Raw genomic sequence first — 14,432 nt, 5'->3', positions numbered from 1 at the left:
TTTGTAAAATCTAATATACCCTTTTAATTTTTTTTTAAAACGGCTGCTTTACAGACCCGCTCTCTGTGCTCTTCTGAGCGGGTCTGTTTGTTTCACACAGAGCATCGGGCCAGCTGTATAGTCACAGCCCAGCCCGACCGCGCCATAACACTAAGTGCAGCTCGCTCCTACTCTGTCTGACATCAGGAGCGTGCTGCACTGTGTATAATGGTGCGGTCGGGCGAGAGCGGGTCTGTAAAACAGCCGGTTTTTTTTTAAATTAAAAGGGTATATTAGGTTTTACAAAGTTTGGCTAATATAATGTTATATAATTCTGCACTATGTGCAGAATTATATAACATTATTTTTAAGGTTTACTGACACTTTAAGGTCTGCTGACCGAAACGTTGTGGATTTTTTTGTTGCTCTGTTGAAATAAAGTCTTTGTTGATACTTTGGAGTGCTGCTGTTTTGGACTTTTCTGATATTGCTGGGGTGAGTACAGTGCCTTTCAGCTTGCACCCATTGGCAGGAGTGCTGGACTTTTCTTGTTTTCTTATTCAAATAAAGCTACCAAGAGAACTAAGAAACATTAATAATAGGAGTAAATTAGAAAGTTGCTTAAAATTGCATGCTCTATTTGAATAATGAAATACAACAACATGTGTTTCATATCCCTTTAAGATTAGCGAATAAGTAGCATTTGAAGATTTTACATTTTGTATGTAAACATTTTTACACTGCTGTTAACTAGAAAAGGTGCTAATATACAATTTTTATTAAAAGTTTTAACAAATTTTATCTATGTATAAGTATTCTTGCTGTAACGTATATAAAACATGACCTGGCATTCAGGATTATATGTAAATCCTACCCTCCGTTTAAAGTAATCGTCAAATTATTTTTCTTTACTCTAGTACAGAGGTTCCACCTAAAGCCACCATACAGTGATACCAGCGATTGAGTAGAAAATAATGCACATGGTATATAATCATCTCAATAAAAAAAGTTGTATTAATAGAAATATTTACATTTTTAACCAGATTTTAAAGGCCTGTTTTTTTAGTACACCTACTTTTACATAGGTCCCCAAAAAAAAACAACTTACCAATCTTTTCTACTTTCTCTTCTTCGACAGGCTCTGCCTCAGTAGTACAGCGGTATCCTTTTTTCTTAAGGACATGGCAGATAAGAACACCCAAAAGACCCATGACGAAGAAAACAGGAACCAGGATAAAAGCAACATATTCCGGATGAGAAGTATTGGCCTCAGCTTTGATGATATCAGGCCCTGAACTTGCCATGGGGTAATTCTCTGTAACGGAAATAAAATAATCAGGAACGTATAAAAGAGATTTATTTCAATTCAAATCAAAAAAACAAAATTATGCATACCTGATAATTTCATTTCCATCGTGGAGAGGAGAGTCCACGGCTTCATTCATTACTATTGGGAATTAAGAACCTGGCCACCAGGAGGAGGCAAAGACACCCCAGCCAAAGGGTTAAATACCTCTCCCACTAACTTCATCCCCCAGTCATTCTGCCGAGGAACTAAGGAACAGTAGGAGAAACAGGGTATAAATGGTGTCAGAAGAAAAATTAAATTTAGGTCCGCCCACCAGAGATACAGGCGGGAGCTGTGGACTCTCCTCCCCACGATGGAAATGAAATTATCAGGTAAGCATAATTTATGTTTTCCATCTAAAGGGGAGGAGAGTCCATGGCTTCATTCATTACTATTGGGAACATATAGCCAAGCTCTAGAGGACGATGAATGAAACCGAGAGGGTAAAAGGCGGGCCCTAATCTGAGGGCACCACAGCCTGTAGAACCTCTCTCCCAAAAGCCACTTATGCAGAAGCAACAATGTCAAATTTGTAAAACTTTGTAAAAAAGTGTGTAAGGAGGACCAGGTAGCCACCTTACAAATTTGCTCCATATGAGGTCTCATTCTTGAAGGCCCAGGACGACTCCACAGCTCTAGTTGAATGAGCCGTGATCCTCTGAGGCGGCTTATGTACCGCTGTCTCATAAGCCAAGCGAATGAAGCCCCTAAGCCAAAAGACAAAGTAACAGAAGCCCTCTGACCCCTGCGCTTCCCTGAATACACGACAAAAAGAGAGGTAGATTGTCTGAAGTCCTTTGTAGCCTGAAGATAAAACTTCAGGGTGCAGACCACATCTAGATTATGAAGTAACCGCTCCTTCGAAGAAGAAGGGTTAGGGCACAGAGTAGGAACAACAATTTCCTGATTGATGTTATGATTAGACACCATCTTGGGAATTAATCCAAAGCCGGTGCGAAGAACAGCCTTATCCGAATGAAAAACCAGATAAGGTGGCCCATGTTGCAAGGCCGCCAGTTCAGATACTCTGCGAGCCAATGCAATGACCAACAGGAAAAGGACCTTCCAGGACAGAACCTTAATGTCAAGGTAATGCATAGGCTCAAACAGAAACCTTTTCAAAACCCTAAGGACCAAGTTCAAGCTCCATGGGGGAGCAGACTGCTTAAAGACATGTTTCTCACACCAGGACAAGCAAGTCCTCCACACCATATGGTAGATGCGCCGAGTGACTGGCTTCCTTGCCTGAACTAGAGTGTCAATCACACTCTCAGAAAATCCTGTCTTGGCTAGGACTAAGCGTTTAATCTCCACGCAGTCAGCCTCAGAGAATCAAGATTCTGATGTTGGAAAGGACCCTGTTCCAGCAGATCCCTGCGACAGGGTAACCTCCACGGTGGTGAGGATGACATCCCCACCAGATCCGCAAACCTCCGCGGCCACGAAGGAGCAATCGGAATGGTCGACGCTCTCTGCTGATTTATGCGTGCCACAATACGAGGTAGAAGTGGTAAGGGAGGAAAAAAGTATGCTAGATCGAACCCCCAAGGCACCACTAAAGCATCTATCAGTTCTGCCTGGGGGTCCCTCGACCCGTAACGGGGAAGTTTGCAATTGAGTCTGGACGCCATGAGATCTCTCTTCGGCGTCCCCCATCTAAAACAAATCTCCGCAAACACCTCGGGGTGAAGAGACCATTCCACCGGATGGAATGTTTGCTGAGAAAGTCTGCTTCCCAGTTCTCCATACCCGGGATGTGGATCGCCAAAAGCGAGCAGTTGTGGGCCTCTGCCCATTCCAGTATCCGAAACTCTCATTGCGAGGGAGCTCCTCGTACCCCCCTGATGGTTGATGTAAGCCACCGAGGTAATGTTGTCCGTCTGAAACCTTATGAAGTTGAACGCCCCCAGACGGGGCCATGCCTTCAGAGCATTGTAAATCGCTCGAAGTTCCAGGATAATTAATCGGTAAAAGGGACTCCACCCGAGACCATTTTCCCTGTGCCATTCTGGCACTCCATCCCGCCAGACTCGCGTCCATGGTCACAATCTCCCAGGACGGTCTCAAGAAGGATGTCCCCATGGACAGTTGTTCCAGGAGAGGGAGGTCCCAACCCGTACATCCATGGATATCAGCTGTGAGATCTGAATGATCGCAGTTCCACTGCCTCAACATGCATAAGTGAAGAGGCCTGAAATGAAACCTGGCAAATGGAATGACATCTATGCTGGAGACCATGAGCCCGATCCCCTTCATACATTGGGCCACCGAGGGCCTCTCTGAGGATCGAAGTGCCAGACAAGAGGATGCAAGCTTCCTGTGTCTCTGATCTGTGAGAAAAATCTTCATAGACACCGAGTATATGATCGTGCCCAGAAACTCCACCCTGGTGCTGGGTACCAGGGAGCTCTTTCCAGAGTTTATCTTCCAACCATGAGATTGGAGTAACAGGAACAGAGATCTTGAATGGTCCACTGCCCGACTGAAGGACGTGCCTGAACCAGGATGTCATCTAGATAGGGCACCCCCGCAATGCCCTTGGATCTGGCTACAGCAAGCAGGGCCCGAGAACCTTTGTGAAAACTGGAAGTGTTGGTCCAAAAATGCAAATCTTAGGAACTTTAAGTGGTCCCTGTGAATTGGAACATGAAGGTAGGCATCCTTCAAGTCTATTGTGGTCCTGAACTGCCCCTCTTGAACTAGGGGCAAAATGGACCTGATCGTTTTCATTTTGAACGATGGAACGGACAAAAACTTGTTTAAACACTTCAGATCAAAAATCAGCGGAACATGCCCTCCTTTTTTGGAACTACGAACAGATTTAAATAATACCCTAGACCCCTTTATGCAGGTGGTTATGGTACGATAACACCTAGAGAGGAAAGATCCCTCACAGATCCCTCTCACACATCCTAGAAAGGCCTCTTTCTTTTCCGGCCTTGATGACAGGTTTGACACAAGGAATCTGCCCCTGGGAGGGAAGGACTTGAATCCTATCCTGTAACCCTGGAAGACAACCTCCAGAACTCAGGGATCCTGAAAATCCTGTAACCAGGTTTCGGAGAATAGAGATAACTTGCCTCCTACTCGGTCCGTAGACATGTTGGGGGGTGCCCCTTCATGCCGACTTGGTCTCTGCGGGCTTCTTGTTCTGTTTGTACTTGTTCCAAGACTGAGCAGGCTTCCAAGTTCCCTTGGACTGGTTTGCTTTTGCAGCGGGCTGCTGGCGCTGGGCCTTATCCACACGAAAGTGACGAAAAGTTGCTCCTTTCGGCTTAGCTTTCTTATCCTGGGGTAGGAAGGCACCCTTGCCTCCCGTAAACATTGAATTTATCGAGTCCAGGCCTGGACCGAAACAGAATCTTTCCCTCAAAGATGCAGGGACAGCAACCACAATTTAGAGGTCATGTCCGCCGACCAAGATTTCAGCCACAAGACCGAAAACCCTGACACCTTAGCATTCAGGGGAATTTGCATATTGGCGTTGCAAATTAAAGAATTGGCTACCTTCAAAGCCTTAATCTTTTCCTGCACCTCTTTGAAAGAGGGTTCACCCTCAATCATTTGACATAGGGAATCACACCAATATGACGCAGCTACAGCTGCTGCCGGCTGAAAAACAAACCCTGTGTGCTGAAACATCTTTCTCAGCATGTTCTCTAACTTTTTATCCATGGACTCTTTGAACGACGAACTATCCTCTAGGGGAATAGTCATTCGCTTAGCAAGGGTGGAGATGGCCCCATCCACCCTAGGAATGGTCCCCCACAGCTCCAACTGAGCCACCGGAACAGGGAAGTTTCTTAAAGGACGAGGAAGGGAAAAAGGAAGAGCCTAATCAAGCCCATTTGTTCTTGATAACGTTAGCCATCTTTATAGGAACCAGGAAGGTCTGGGGTACCATCCTGTCCTCATAAACCTTATCTAGCTTAGGGATAGAAGGTTCCTCCGGACGCTTCGGCACCTCTAGAGTAACAAGCACTTGCTTTAGCAAAAAGTGCAAATTGTCCATCTTAAACCTATAGCCAGGCTCCTCTGCCGTAGTACCCTCCATAAGAGACCTCCGAATCTTCTGCACCTCTCTGCCACCTCCTGAGACGTAAGGAAAAGAATGACTAGGGGATAAGGGGAGTGGGAGAGGTATTTAAGCCTTTGGCTGGGGTGTCTTTGCCTCCTCCTGGTGGCCAGGTTCTTAATTCCCAATAATAATGAATGAAGCCGTGGACTCTACTCCCCTTTAGATGGAAACAGAATTTATACTTGCTAATAAATGTCATTCTTTTGGGATGAGTAGAGTCCATAGGTGTCCATAACAGGTGGGGATATATTTTCTGCCACTAGGAGGTCAAGAAACATCACAAGAGCTTTAATACTTCCCACCTACTCTCCCCACTCAGTTTACATAAAGGTGAGCAAGAGGCAAGAGATAGAAATGTAGGAAAGACAGAAAGCAGGGTTAAGAGGTCCAAATAAGAACTATTGTCCATCTAGTAAAAATACAGAAGGGTCCTATGAACTATTCACATCCAAAAGAAAGAAATTTAATTGGTAAGTATAAATTCTGTTTTCTTTCTTAAGATGAAGAGAGTACATAGGTGTCTATAACATGTGGGATACAATACCCAATTTGAGAGTCAATGTTATGGACGGGTGGGACAAAATTATGGCTGTTGATGAAGGACTTTCCTGCCAAAAACAGCTTTTGCAGAAGCATAAATATCAAAAAGAAAAAAAATAAATAGAAAAAATGTATGAAGCGAAGACCAAGTTGCCGCCTTGCAAATCTGTTACAAGTAGGTGACATTTATGAAGTCCCTAGTAGTAGATATATATCTAGTAGAATAAGCAGTTACTCTTTTTGGAGGCAGTTTTCCCGCAACCAAGTAAGGCTTACAAATAGTGTTTTAGCCATGATGCCAAGGCCACTGCTGTAGTCTTTTTTTACCCTTTCTGGGACCTGAAAAGTGGACCAACAAACAATATAGAAGACTCTTAAGTCTTTAGTAGATAGAACTTTAAGATCCTGACTATATCCAAAAATTGTTTAGTAGGCGTTCCTTAAGGGTTAGAATGATTTGGTCACAGAGAAGAAACAACAATGTCCTGATTGATATTTTCTGAAGATACTACCTTCAATAGAAAAAACATTTAGTCTGGAGGACTGGGTACCTGTAAATGTCAGTGGCTAATACATATCTAAATAATAAGATATGTATCAGTATGCAATCGATAAAATATTAAGGTTGACCATGCTTAATACCATTTGCTGGGTAGAATCTGTGGGTTGCAGGTTTGAGGTTCAGACATAGGAGACCTTGCTGATTGCATCAGGATTCAGCTGGAACTTTTCCTACCCACTCAATATGCTAAAATTATACAATTATTCAATCACAAACAGCCCTTTGAAGATTTCTCACCATTTCTTTCTTATCTGAGAGAAGCATATGCCAACAGACGTGATAATTTAACACCATGGGTCATTGGATTTCCTTTGAAACCTAATTAGATGCAAAGGTTGATTATACCTGCTGAGCTTTGAATACACGAGGCTCAGACATACGTCTAGCTGAAAATTTAGCCAAGAGACACGTTTTTGCATTGCAACTTGTTAAATAACAATTGTAATAATCCCATTTTAAAATACGTAACATATTTATATATTTTTTTCTGTCTTCCAGACATCTAAATGACAAATTGGGATACATATGCTGAGTTAATAAATAGCAATACAGTCAATGTAAAATGTCCAATGCTAGTAACCTATTCTTTTTATTTATTTCAGGCATTTAACAAATACACGTGTGGTCGTCCCATAAATTGTGTAATATGTTTTACACAATCAGAAAGAGGTGTACTGTATGTGTAATATGATGTGTTTTTATATGAATATAAGGAAATAATCAAATGCAATTTTAAATGGATTTTAAGATAACATTATGTTAGAAATAATACTGATGTTTCATATTAAAATCAGGAAAAATTACAAAATATAATCCATGTATATTAAAATATGACCAGACAGGTTTATTAATATAAAGAGTGTATTTGATAGACATTTTATAAGATTGGATAATTGAATTGTAGCAATAATTGAATGAAACCGTCTGTCTGCTGCCCCCGATGGCCTAAATCCAGTATTACAGCCAAAAGGCATTTGGCCGTTGAAAATGAAATTTCCCAGTTGCCAATCAGAGAAAAGTTTGTACCCAAATCTATCGAATGATTAAGAAATGAGGAGTCTTGTCTCAGATAAAAGCTCCCTGCACTGAGAGAGAAGGATCTTGGTGGAAATATTTTTGGTTGGTAACTACTTTTTCAATCCTGCTTGCTGCCATCTTTGCTTATAGAAGGATCAGTGTGCAAACACAATATTCAGTAAGTAATACGTTGGGACACTCTTTGTGGATAAGAGACTATCAAGATTAATTCTCTTACAATTGTGCATAATTCCTCTAAGACATATGACGATAGACATATTTGGATATTAACTTAATCCTCAAACTGGTGACATGGTAAAGTATAAGAAATTGTTAAGTATATAATTTGATATTTTAAAGCAAATACATTAATTATTGCTACCGTCAAATTGCAGTTAATAGATTAAAAAGAGCACTTAGTATTTTAAGGTTGTGTTTCATAGTCTTGTGTAGTCTTAACTAGTCATTATTGCTAAATTATTTATTTATTAGACAGGGTTATATACTCCAGATTTATAAGTCAGTTATTATAGTGAACTCTTTCAGAACTGTACACAAACTGGTTATTGTGATTATATCCCTGGTAGTTATTAATTAAGCATAGTAAGTGGGTAATCCATATTGAGCATTGAACTAGAGTTATTGGTTAAAAGGACCAGTCAACACAGTAGATTTGCATAAGCAACAAATGCAAGATAACAAGACAATGCAATAGCACTTAGTCTGAACTTCAAATGAGTAGTAGATTTATTTTTCTGACAATTTTAAAAGTTATGCCTTTTTCCACTCCCCCTATACCATGTGGCAGCCATCAGCCAATCACAAATGCATAAACGTACCATGTGACAGCCATCAGCCATTCACAAATGCATACACACTTATTCTTGCACATGCTCAGTAGGAGCTGGTGACTCAAAAGTTTAAATTTAAAAAGACTGTGCATATTTAGTACATGGAAGTAAATTAGAAAGTTGTTTAAAATGGCATGTTCTATCTAAATAATGAAAGTTTAATTCTGATTGAGTGTCCCTTTAACAACAGAATATTCTAGTATCTCATTGTGATATTTAAATGCAACTCTGGTTTGGGAGATTATTGTGAATAAGGTAATTTTTATGATCTTTGTATAGCCTATTATAACAGTTTAAACTTATATAGTTTGATTCATATCTGGTTTTCTATAAATATAATACAATGCGTCTATAAATTTTAACTAATATAAAGAATTTAGGAATTTACATTTTATCTTGATGGGAGATCAGAAGACATGGCTGATAATTCGGGAACTCTTTTAGAAGAAGCACCTTCCACAACAAACTTTAGGTCCAAGGAGCGCATTTGGTCCAAGGGCGAACCTTGCAGAACAGAAAGAACCAGATTCAAATTCCAAGTGGTAGACATGGGTCGAATAACATGGTGAATTCTCAACAAGGCATGGATAAAAGTTTGATCATCAGGTAATTTAGCCAGTTTTTTTGTGAAACCAAACCAATAATTCTGAAATATGACCCTTTAAAGTAGCCTATAATCCCATATCTAGTCTATCGAAGGAACTGACGAATTCTATGGATTCTAAAAGATTGCAGAGACAAACCTCTAGAAGAACACCAAAGTAAGTAAGCTTTCCAAATCTTATAAATTTTCTGTGTAAAAGGCTTTCTGGCTTGCAGTAGAGATAATCTGAGAAACCTCTGTTTTTGAGATCTAGTTCAACCTCCATACCATCAAATTCAGAGATTTGAGATCCAGATAATACAAAGGTCTTTGAGACAGCAGATCTTTCCTATGGGGTAGAGCTAATGGAGGAAGAGGTGACATCTGTATTAGGTACACATACCAAGTTCTGCCGGGCCATGCAGGAGCTATGAGAATTACAGAAGCCACAAGAACAAATGGAGGAAATAGATAGGCAGACTATCTATAATGTGAGCCCTAGGATCTCTTGACCTGGCACAATAAACCAAAAAAGATTGCGGTTCAATCTGAACACCATGAGATTGATTTCTGGAAGATCCCACCTCAGAACCAATTGGTTGAACACGTCCTGAAGAAGAGACCATTCCCCTGGATGGACGGAGTGATGATTTAGGTATTCTGCTTCCCAATGTGAATGGCTGATAAGGTGCAGTGGTTTTCCTCTGCTGAAGGCAGAATGCGAGATACCTCTTGCATAGCTAACGGACTTTGAGTCCCTCCCTGATGTTACAGGCACATGATAATGTATTCAGGTTTATAATGTTATTGAGTTTAACTATTAGGGAGTTTATCAATAAAGAAAGTCATTCCAAATTAAAAACAAAATGCTTTACTGAATTTCTTAATGATTGCATATACAGTATCTCACAAAAGTGAGTACACCCCTCACGTTTTTGTAAATATTTTATCTTTTCATGTGACAATACTGAAGAAATGACACTTTGCTACAATGTAAAGTAGTGAGTGTACAGCCTGTATAAATTTGCTGTCCCCTCAAATTAACAAAAGTGAGTACACCCCTAAGTGGAAATTTCCAAATTGGGCCAAAAGTGTCAATATTTTGTGTGGCCACCATTATTTTCTAGCACTGCCTTAACCCTCTTGGGCATGGAGTTCACCAGAGCTGCACAGGTTGCCACTGGAGTCCTCTTCCACTCCTCCTCGACAACATCACGGAGCTGGTGGATTTTAGAGACCTTGCGCTCCCCCACCTTCTGTTTAAGGATGCCCCACAGATACTCAATAGGATTTAGGGTCTGGAGACATGCTTGTCCATTCCACCACCTTTACTCCCAGCTTGTTTAGCAAGGCAGTGGTCGTCTTGGAGGTGTGTTTGGGGTCATTATGTTGGAATACTTCCCTGTGGCCCAGTCTCTGAAGGGATAGGGATCATGCTCTGCTTCAGTATGTCACAGTACATGTTGTCATTCATGGTTTCCTCAATGAACTTTAGCCCCACAGTGCCGGCAGCACTCATGCAGGCCCAGACCATGACACTCCCACCACCATGCTTGACTGTAGGCAAGACACACTTGTCTTTGTACTCCTCACCTGGTTGCCACCCCACACGCTTGACACCATCTGAAACAAGTTTATCTTGGTCTCATCGAACCACAGGACATGGTTCCAGAAATCCATGTCCTAAGTCTGCTTGTCTTCAGCAAACTATTTGCAGGCTTTCTTGTGCATCATCTTTAGAAGAGGCTTCCTTCTGGGATGACAGCCATGCAGACCAATTTGATGCAGTGTGCAGTGTATGGTCTGAGCACTGATAGACTGACCCCCCAAACCCTTCAACCTCTGCAGCAATGCTAGCAGCACTCATACGTCTATTTCCCAAAGACAACCTCTGGATATGGAGCTGAGCATGTGCACTCAGCTTCTTTGGTTGACCATGGCGAGGCCTGTTCTGAGTGGAACCTGTCCTGTGATACCGCTATATGGTCTTGCCCACCATGCTGCAGCTCAGTTTCAGGGTCTTGACAATCTTCTTATAGCCTAGGCCATCTTTATGTAGAGCAACAATTCTATTTTTCAGATCCTCAGAGTTCTTTGTCATGAGGTGCCATGTTGAACTTTCAGTGACCAGTATGAGTGTGTGAGAGCGATAACATCAAATTTAACACACCTGCTCCCCATTCACACCTGAGACCTTGTAACACTAATGAGTCACATGACACCAGGGAGGGAAAATGGCTAATTAGGCCCAATTTAGACATTTCCACTTAGGGGTGTACTCACTTTTGTTGCCAACCATTTAGACATTAATGGCTGTGTGTTGAGATATTTTGAGGGGACAGCAAATTCACACTGTTATACAGGCTGTACACTCACTACTTTACATTGTAGCAAAGTGTCATTTCTTCAGTGTTGTCACATGAAAATATATAATAAAATATTTACAAAAATGTTTTGTGAGATACTGTATTTCAATTAAGTGTTTTAATACGATATATATTAATAAATATAATAGTTTCAATTAAAATAAATAAGAAATCAAGTAACAATTATATGCTACTGTGAAATGAACTTCTTGTATTTTCACTCAAGGTCATTAAATTGCTTGTCATATGACCAGTCTCAATGGCGCCATTATTGCACTTGTGTTTTAGCTCAAGGTTATATAATTTGCTAATTACTCATGAGGTAATGCCAATGGATTTTTTAAAAGGGTATAAATAAATACCCCTTGGCTGAACTTATAAGGGGGGCAGTAAATATTCAGAATAACCTCTCTCTAAGGCATTATAAGGGGGGAAAGGCACAAACCATTAGTTACACTGATGATTGATCTATGCCAAAACAGTGATGTTGTCTGACTGGAATCAAATATTTTTTTCTTGTTTGAGAAGGGGCCAAGAACGAAGGTGCGATGAACCGCACAAAGTTCTAGAATGTTGATAGGTAACCTCGCCTTCAGAGGGGACCATACTGCCTGTGCCCTTCAAGACTCCCAAACAGCACTAACCCATCAAACTTGCGTCCTTAGTGACTATGGTCCAGATAGGCCAAAAAAAGAAGCTCCAGGGGTCAAATAGGGACTTTAACCTCAACCATGAGGAGATATTGTTTGACTGAATAACTGAGCTCTATGTGCTGTTCCAGATCGAAACAATCTTTTGACCACTATTGAATCATGGACAATTGGAGAGGACGAAAGCAAGCAAAAGGTACGGCTCGTCTGACGCTGCTACCATAAGACCCACTACTTCCAAACATTGTGCTACAGATGGAGAATGGGCCCTCTGTAGGAAAAGAAAGGCAGTCTGAAGGTTGGTTCTGCCAAGTTCTGTGAAAAATAAGCACATTTGAACCACCCAGAAAGACCACCCTTGTGGCTGGTGATAAACTTTTGGGGACATTGATTTCCCATCCATGTTCCTGAAGGCAAGATATCATTCTGTGGGTATGAACAGTAGCTAGAGAAAGAAAAACTGAGCTTGGCCAAGATATCGTCCAAATATGGAGCAACAAAGATTCCCTGAACTATGATTACCTTTGTAAAGGTTCCAGGGGCGGTGGCCAGACCGAAAGGAAGGTCCACAAATTGGTAATGCTTGTTGTTAAAAGCAAACCTTAGAAACTGGAAATCATGTTGTGAATTGAAATATGCATACTTGCATCCTTTAAACTATTTGAATTGGAGCAAGATCGTACAGATAGTTTCCATTTTGAAAAAGGGTACTGAAACTAATTTATATATATATATATATATAGAGAGAGAGAGAGAGAGAGAGAGAGAGAGAGAGAGAGAGCGAGACAGATATTCTATGTAATTATAAAACAAGGCAGTATACATTAAAGAGACAGTCTAGTCACAACTAAACTTGCATGATTCAGATAGGGCATGCAATTTTAAACAACTTCCAATTTATTTTTATCATCAACATTTGCTTTGTTCTCTTTGTATTTTTTGTCAAAAGCTAAACCTAGGAAGGATCATATGCCAATTTCTAAGGCCGCCTCTTATCTCAGGGCATTTCGACAGTTTTCTTTTTTTTTTTTTACAGCTAGACAGCGCTAGTTCATGTGGGCCATATCGTTAACATTGTGCTCACTACTAAGGAGTTACCTAGGAGTCAGCACTGACTGGCTGAAATGCAAGCCTGTCAAAAGAACTGAAATAAGGGGGCAGTTTGCAGAGGCTTAGATACAAGGTATCAAAGAGGTAAAAAGTGTATTTCTATAATAGTGTTGGATATGCAAAACTGGGTAATAAAGGGATTATTTATCTTTTTAAACAATAAGAATTCTAGAGAAGACTGTCCCTTCCTTTAAGTAGTGAAATGTTCAATGTATTTGGGGATACAGAAGACAAAACAGCTATTTGAAATGACAAAATAAAGCTAAAAGCTTTGTGTAATTAACTTAATGCAACAGGTGATATAGGTAATTTGTAACACATTAAACACACAAGTATATATATATATATATATATATATATATATATATATATATATATATATACACACACACATATACACACACAGTGGATATAAAAAGTCTACACACCCATGTTAAAATGTCATGTTTCTGTGATGTAAAAAAAAAAAAAGAGACAAAGATGAATCATTGCAGAACTTTTTCCACCTTTAATGTGACCTATAAACTGAACAACCCAATTGCAAAACAAACTAAAATATTTTAGGTGGAGGGAAGTAGAAATAAAAAACTAAAAAAAATATGGTTTTTGGTTAAACTAATACTTTGTTGAAGCACCCTTTGATTTTATTACAGCACTCAGTCTTTTTGGGTATGAGTTTTTCAGCATGGCACATCTTGACTTGGCAAGATTTGCCCACTCTTCTTTGAAAAAACACTCCAAATCGGTCAGTTTGTGAGGGTCTCTCTTGTGCACCCCACAGATTTTCGATTGGATTCAGGTCTGGGCTCTAACTGGGCCATTCCAAAACTTTAATCTGCTTCTGGTGAAGCCATACCTTTGTTGATTTGGATGTATGCTTTGGGGCGTTGTCATGCTGAAAGATGAAGTTCCTCTTCATGTTCAGCTTTCTAGCAGAAGCCTGAAGGTTTTGTGCCAATATTCCCTCTATCTTGACTAAGGCCCCAGTTCCAGCTGAACAAAAACAGACCCAAAGCATGATGCTGCCACCAAAATGCTTCACAGTGGGTATGGCGTTCTTTTGGTTATATGCAGTGTTTTTGCGCTGAACATATCTTTTGCAATTATGGCCAAAATGTTGAATTTTGGTTTCATCAAACCAGAAAACCTTTTGAGACATGCTTTTGGGAGACTTCAGATGCGTTTTTGCAAAATTTAGCTGGGCTTGGATGTTTGTTTTTGTAAGAAAAGGCTTTCGTCTTACCATTCTACCCTATAGCCCAGACATATGAAGAATACGGGAGATTGTTGTCATATGCACCACACAGCCAGTACTTGCCAGATATTCCTGCAGCTCCTTTAATGTTGC

The 14,432-nt window shown here is 40.5% G+C and overlaps 1 protein-coding gene across 1 annotated transcript in view; it reads right to left on the bottom strand.

Annotated features, from left to right (window-relative positions):
* Positions 1–14,432, bottom strand: part of RELL1 (RELT like 1) — a 336,137-nt gene that overhangs the window by 207,017 nt on the left and 114,688 nt on the right. The window contains exon 2 of the mRNA XM_053704064.1: positions 1,088–1,294. Coding sequence (XP_053560039.1) covers positions 1,088–1,294 — 207 coding nt within the window. The remainder of the gene's footprint in view (positions 1–1,087; positions 1,295–14,432) is intronic.

This window comes from Bombina bombina, chromosome 2 (genome assembly GCF_027579735.1).
Source record: "Bombina bombina isolate aBomBom1 chromosome 2, aBomBom1.pri, whole genome shotgun sequence".
Classification (NCBI taxonomy): domain Eukaryota; kingdom Metazoa; phylum Chordata; class Amphibia; order Anura; family Bombinatoridae; genus Bombina; species Bombina bombina.
This window is presented reverse-complemented; position numbering and strand designations above follow the sequence as displayed.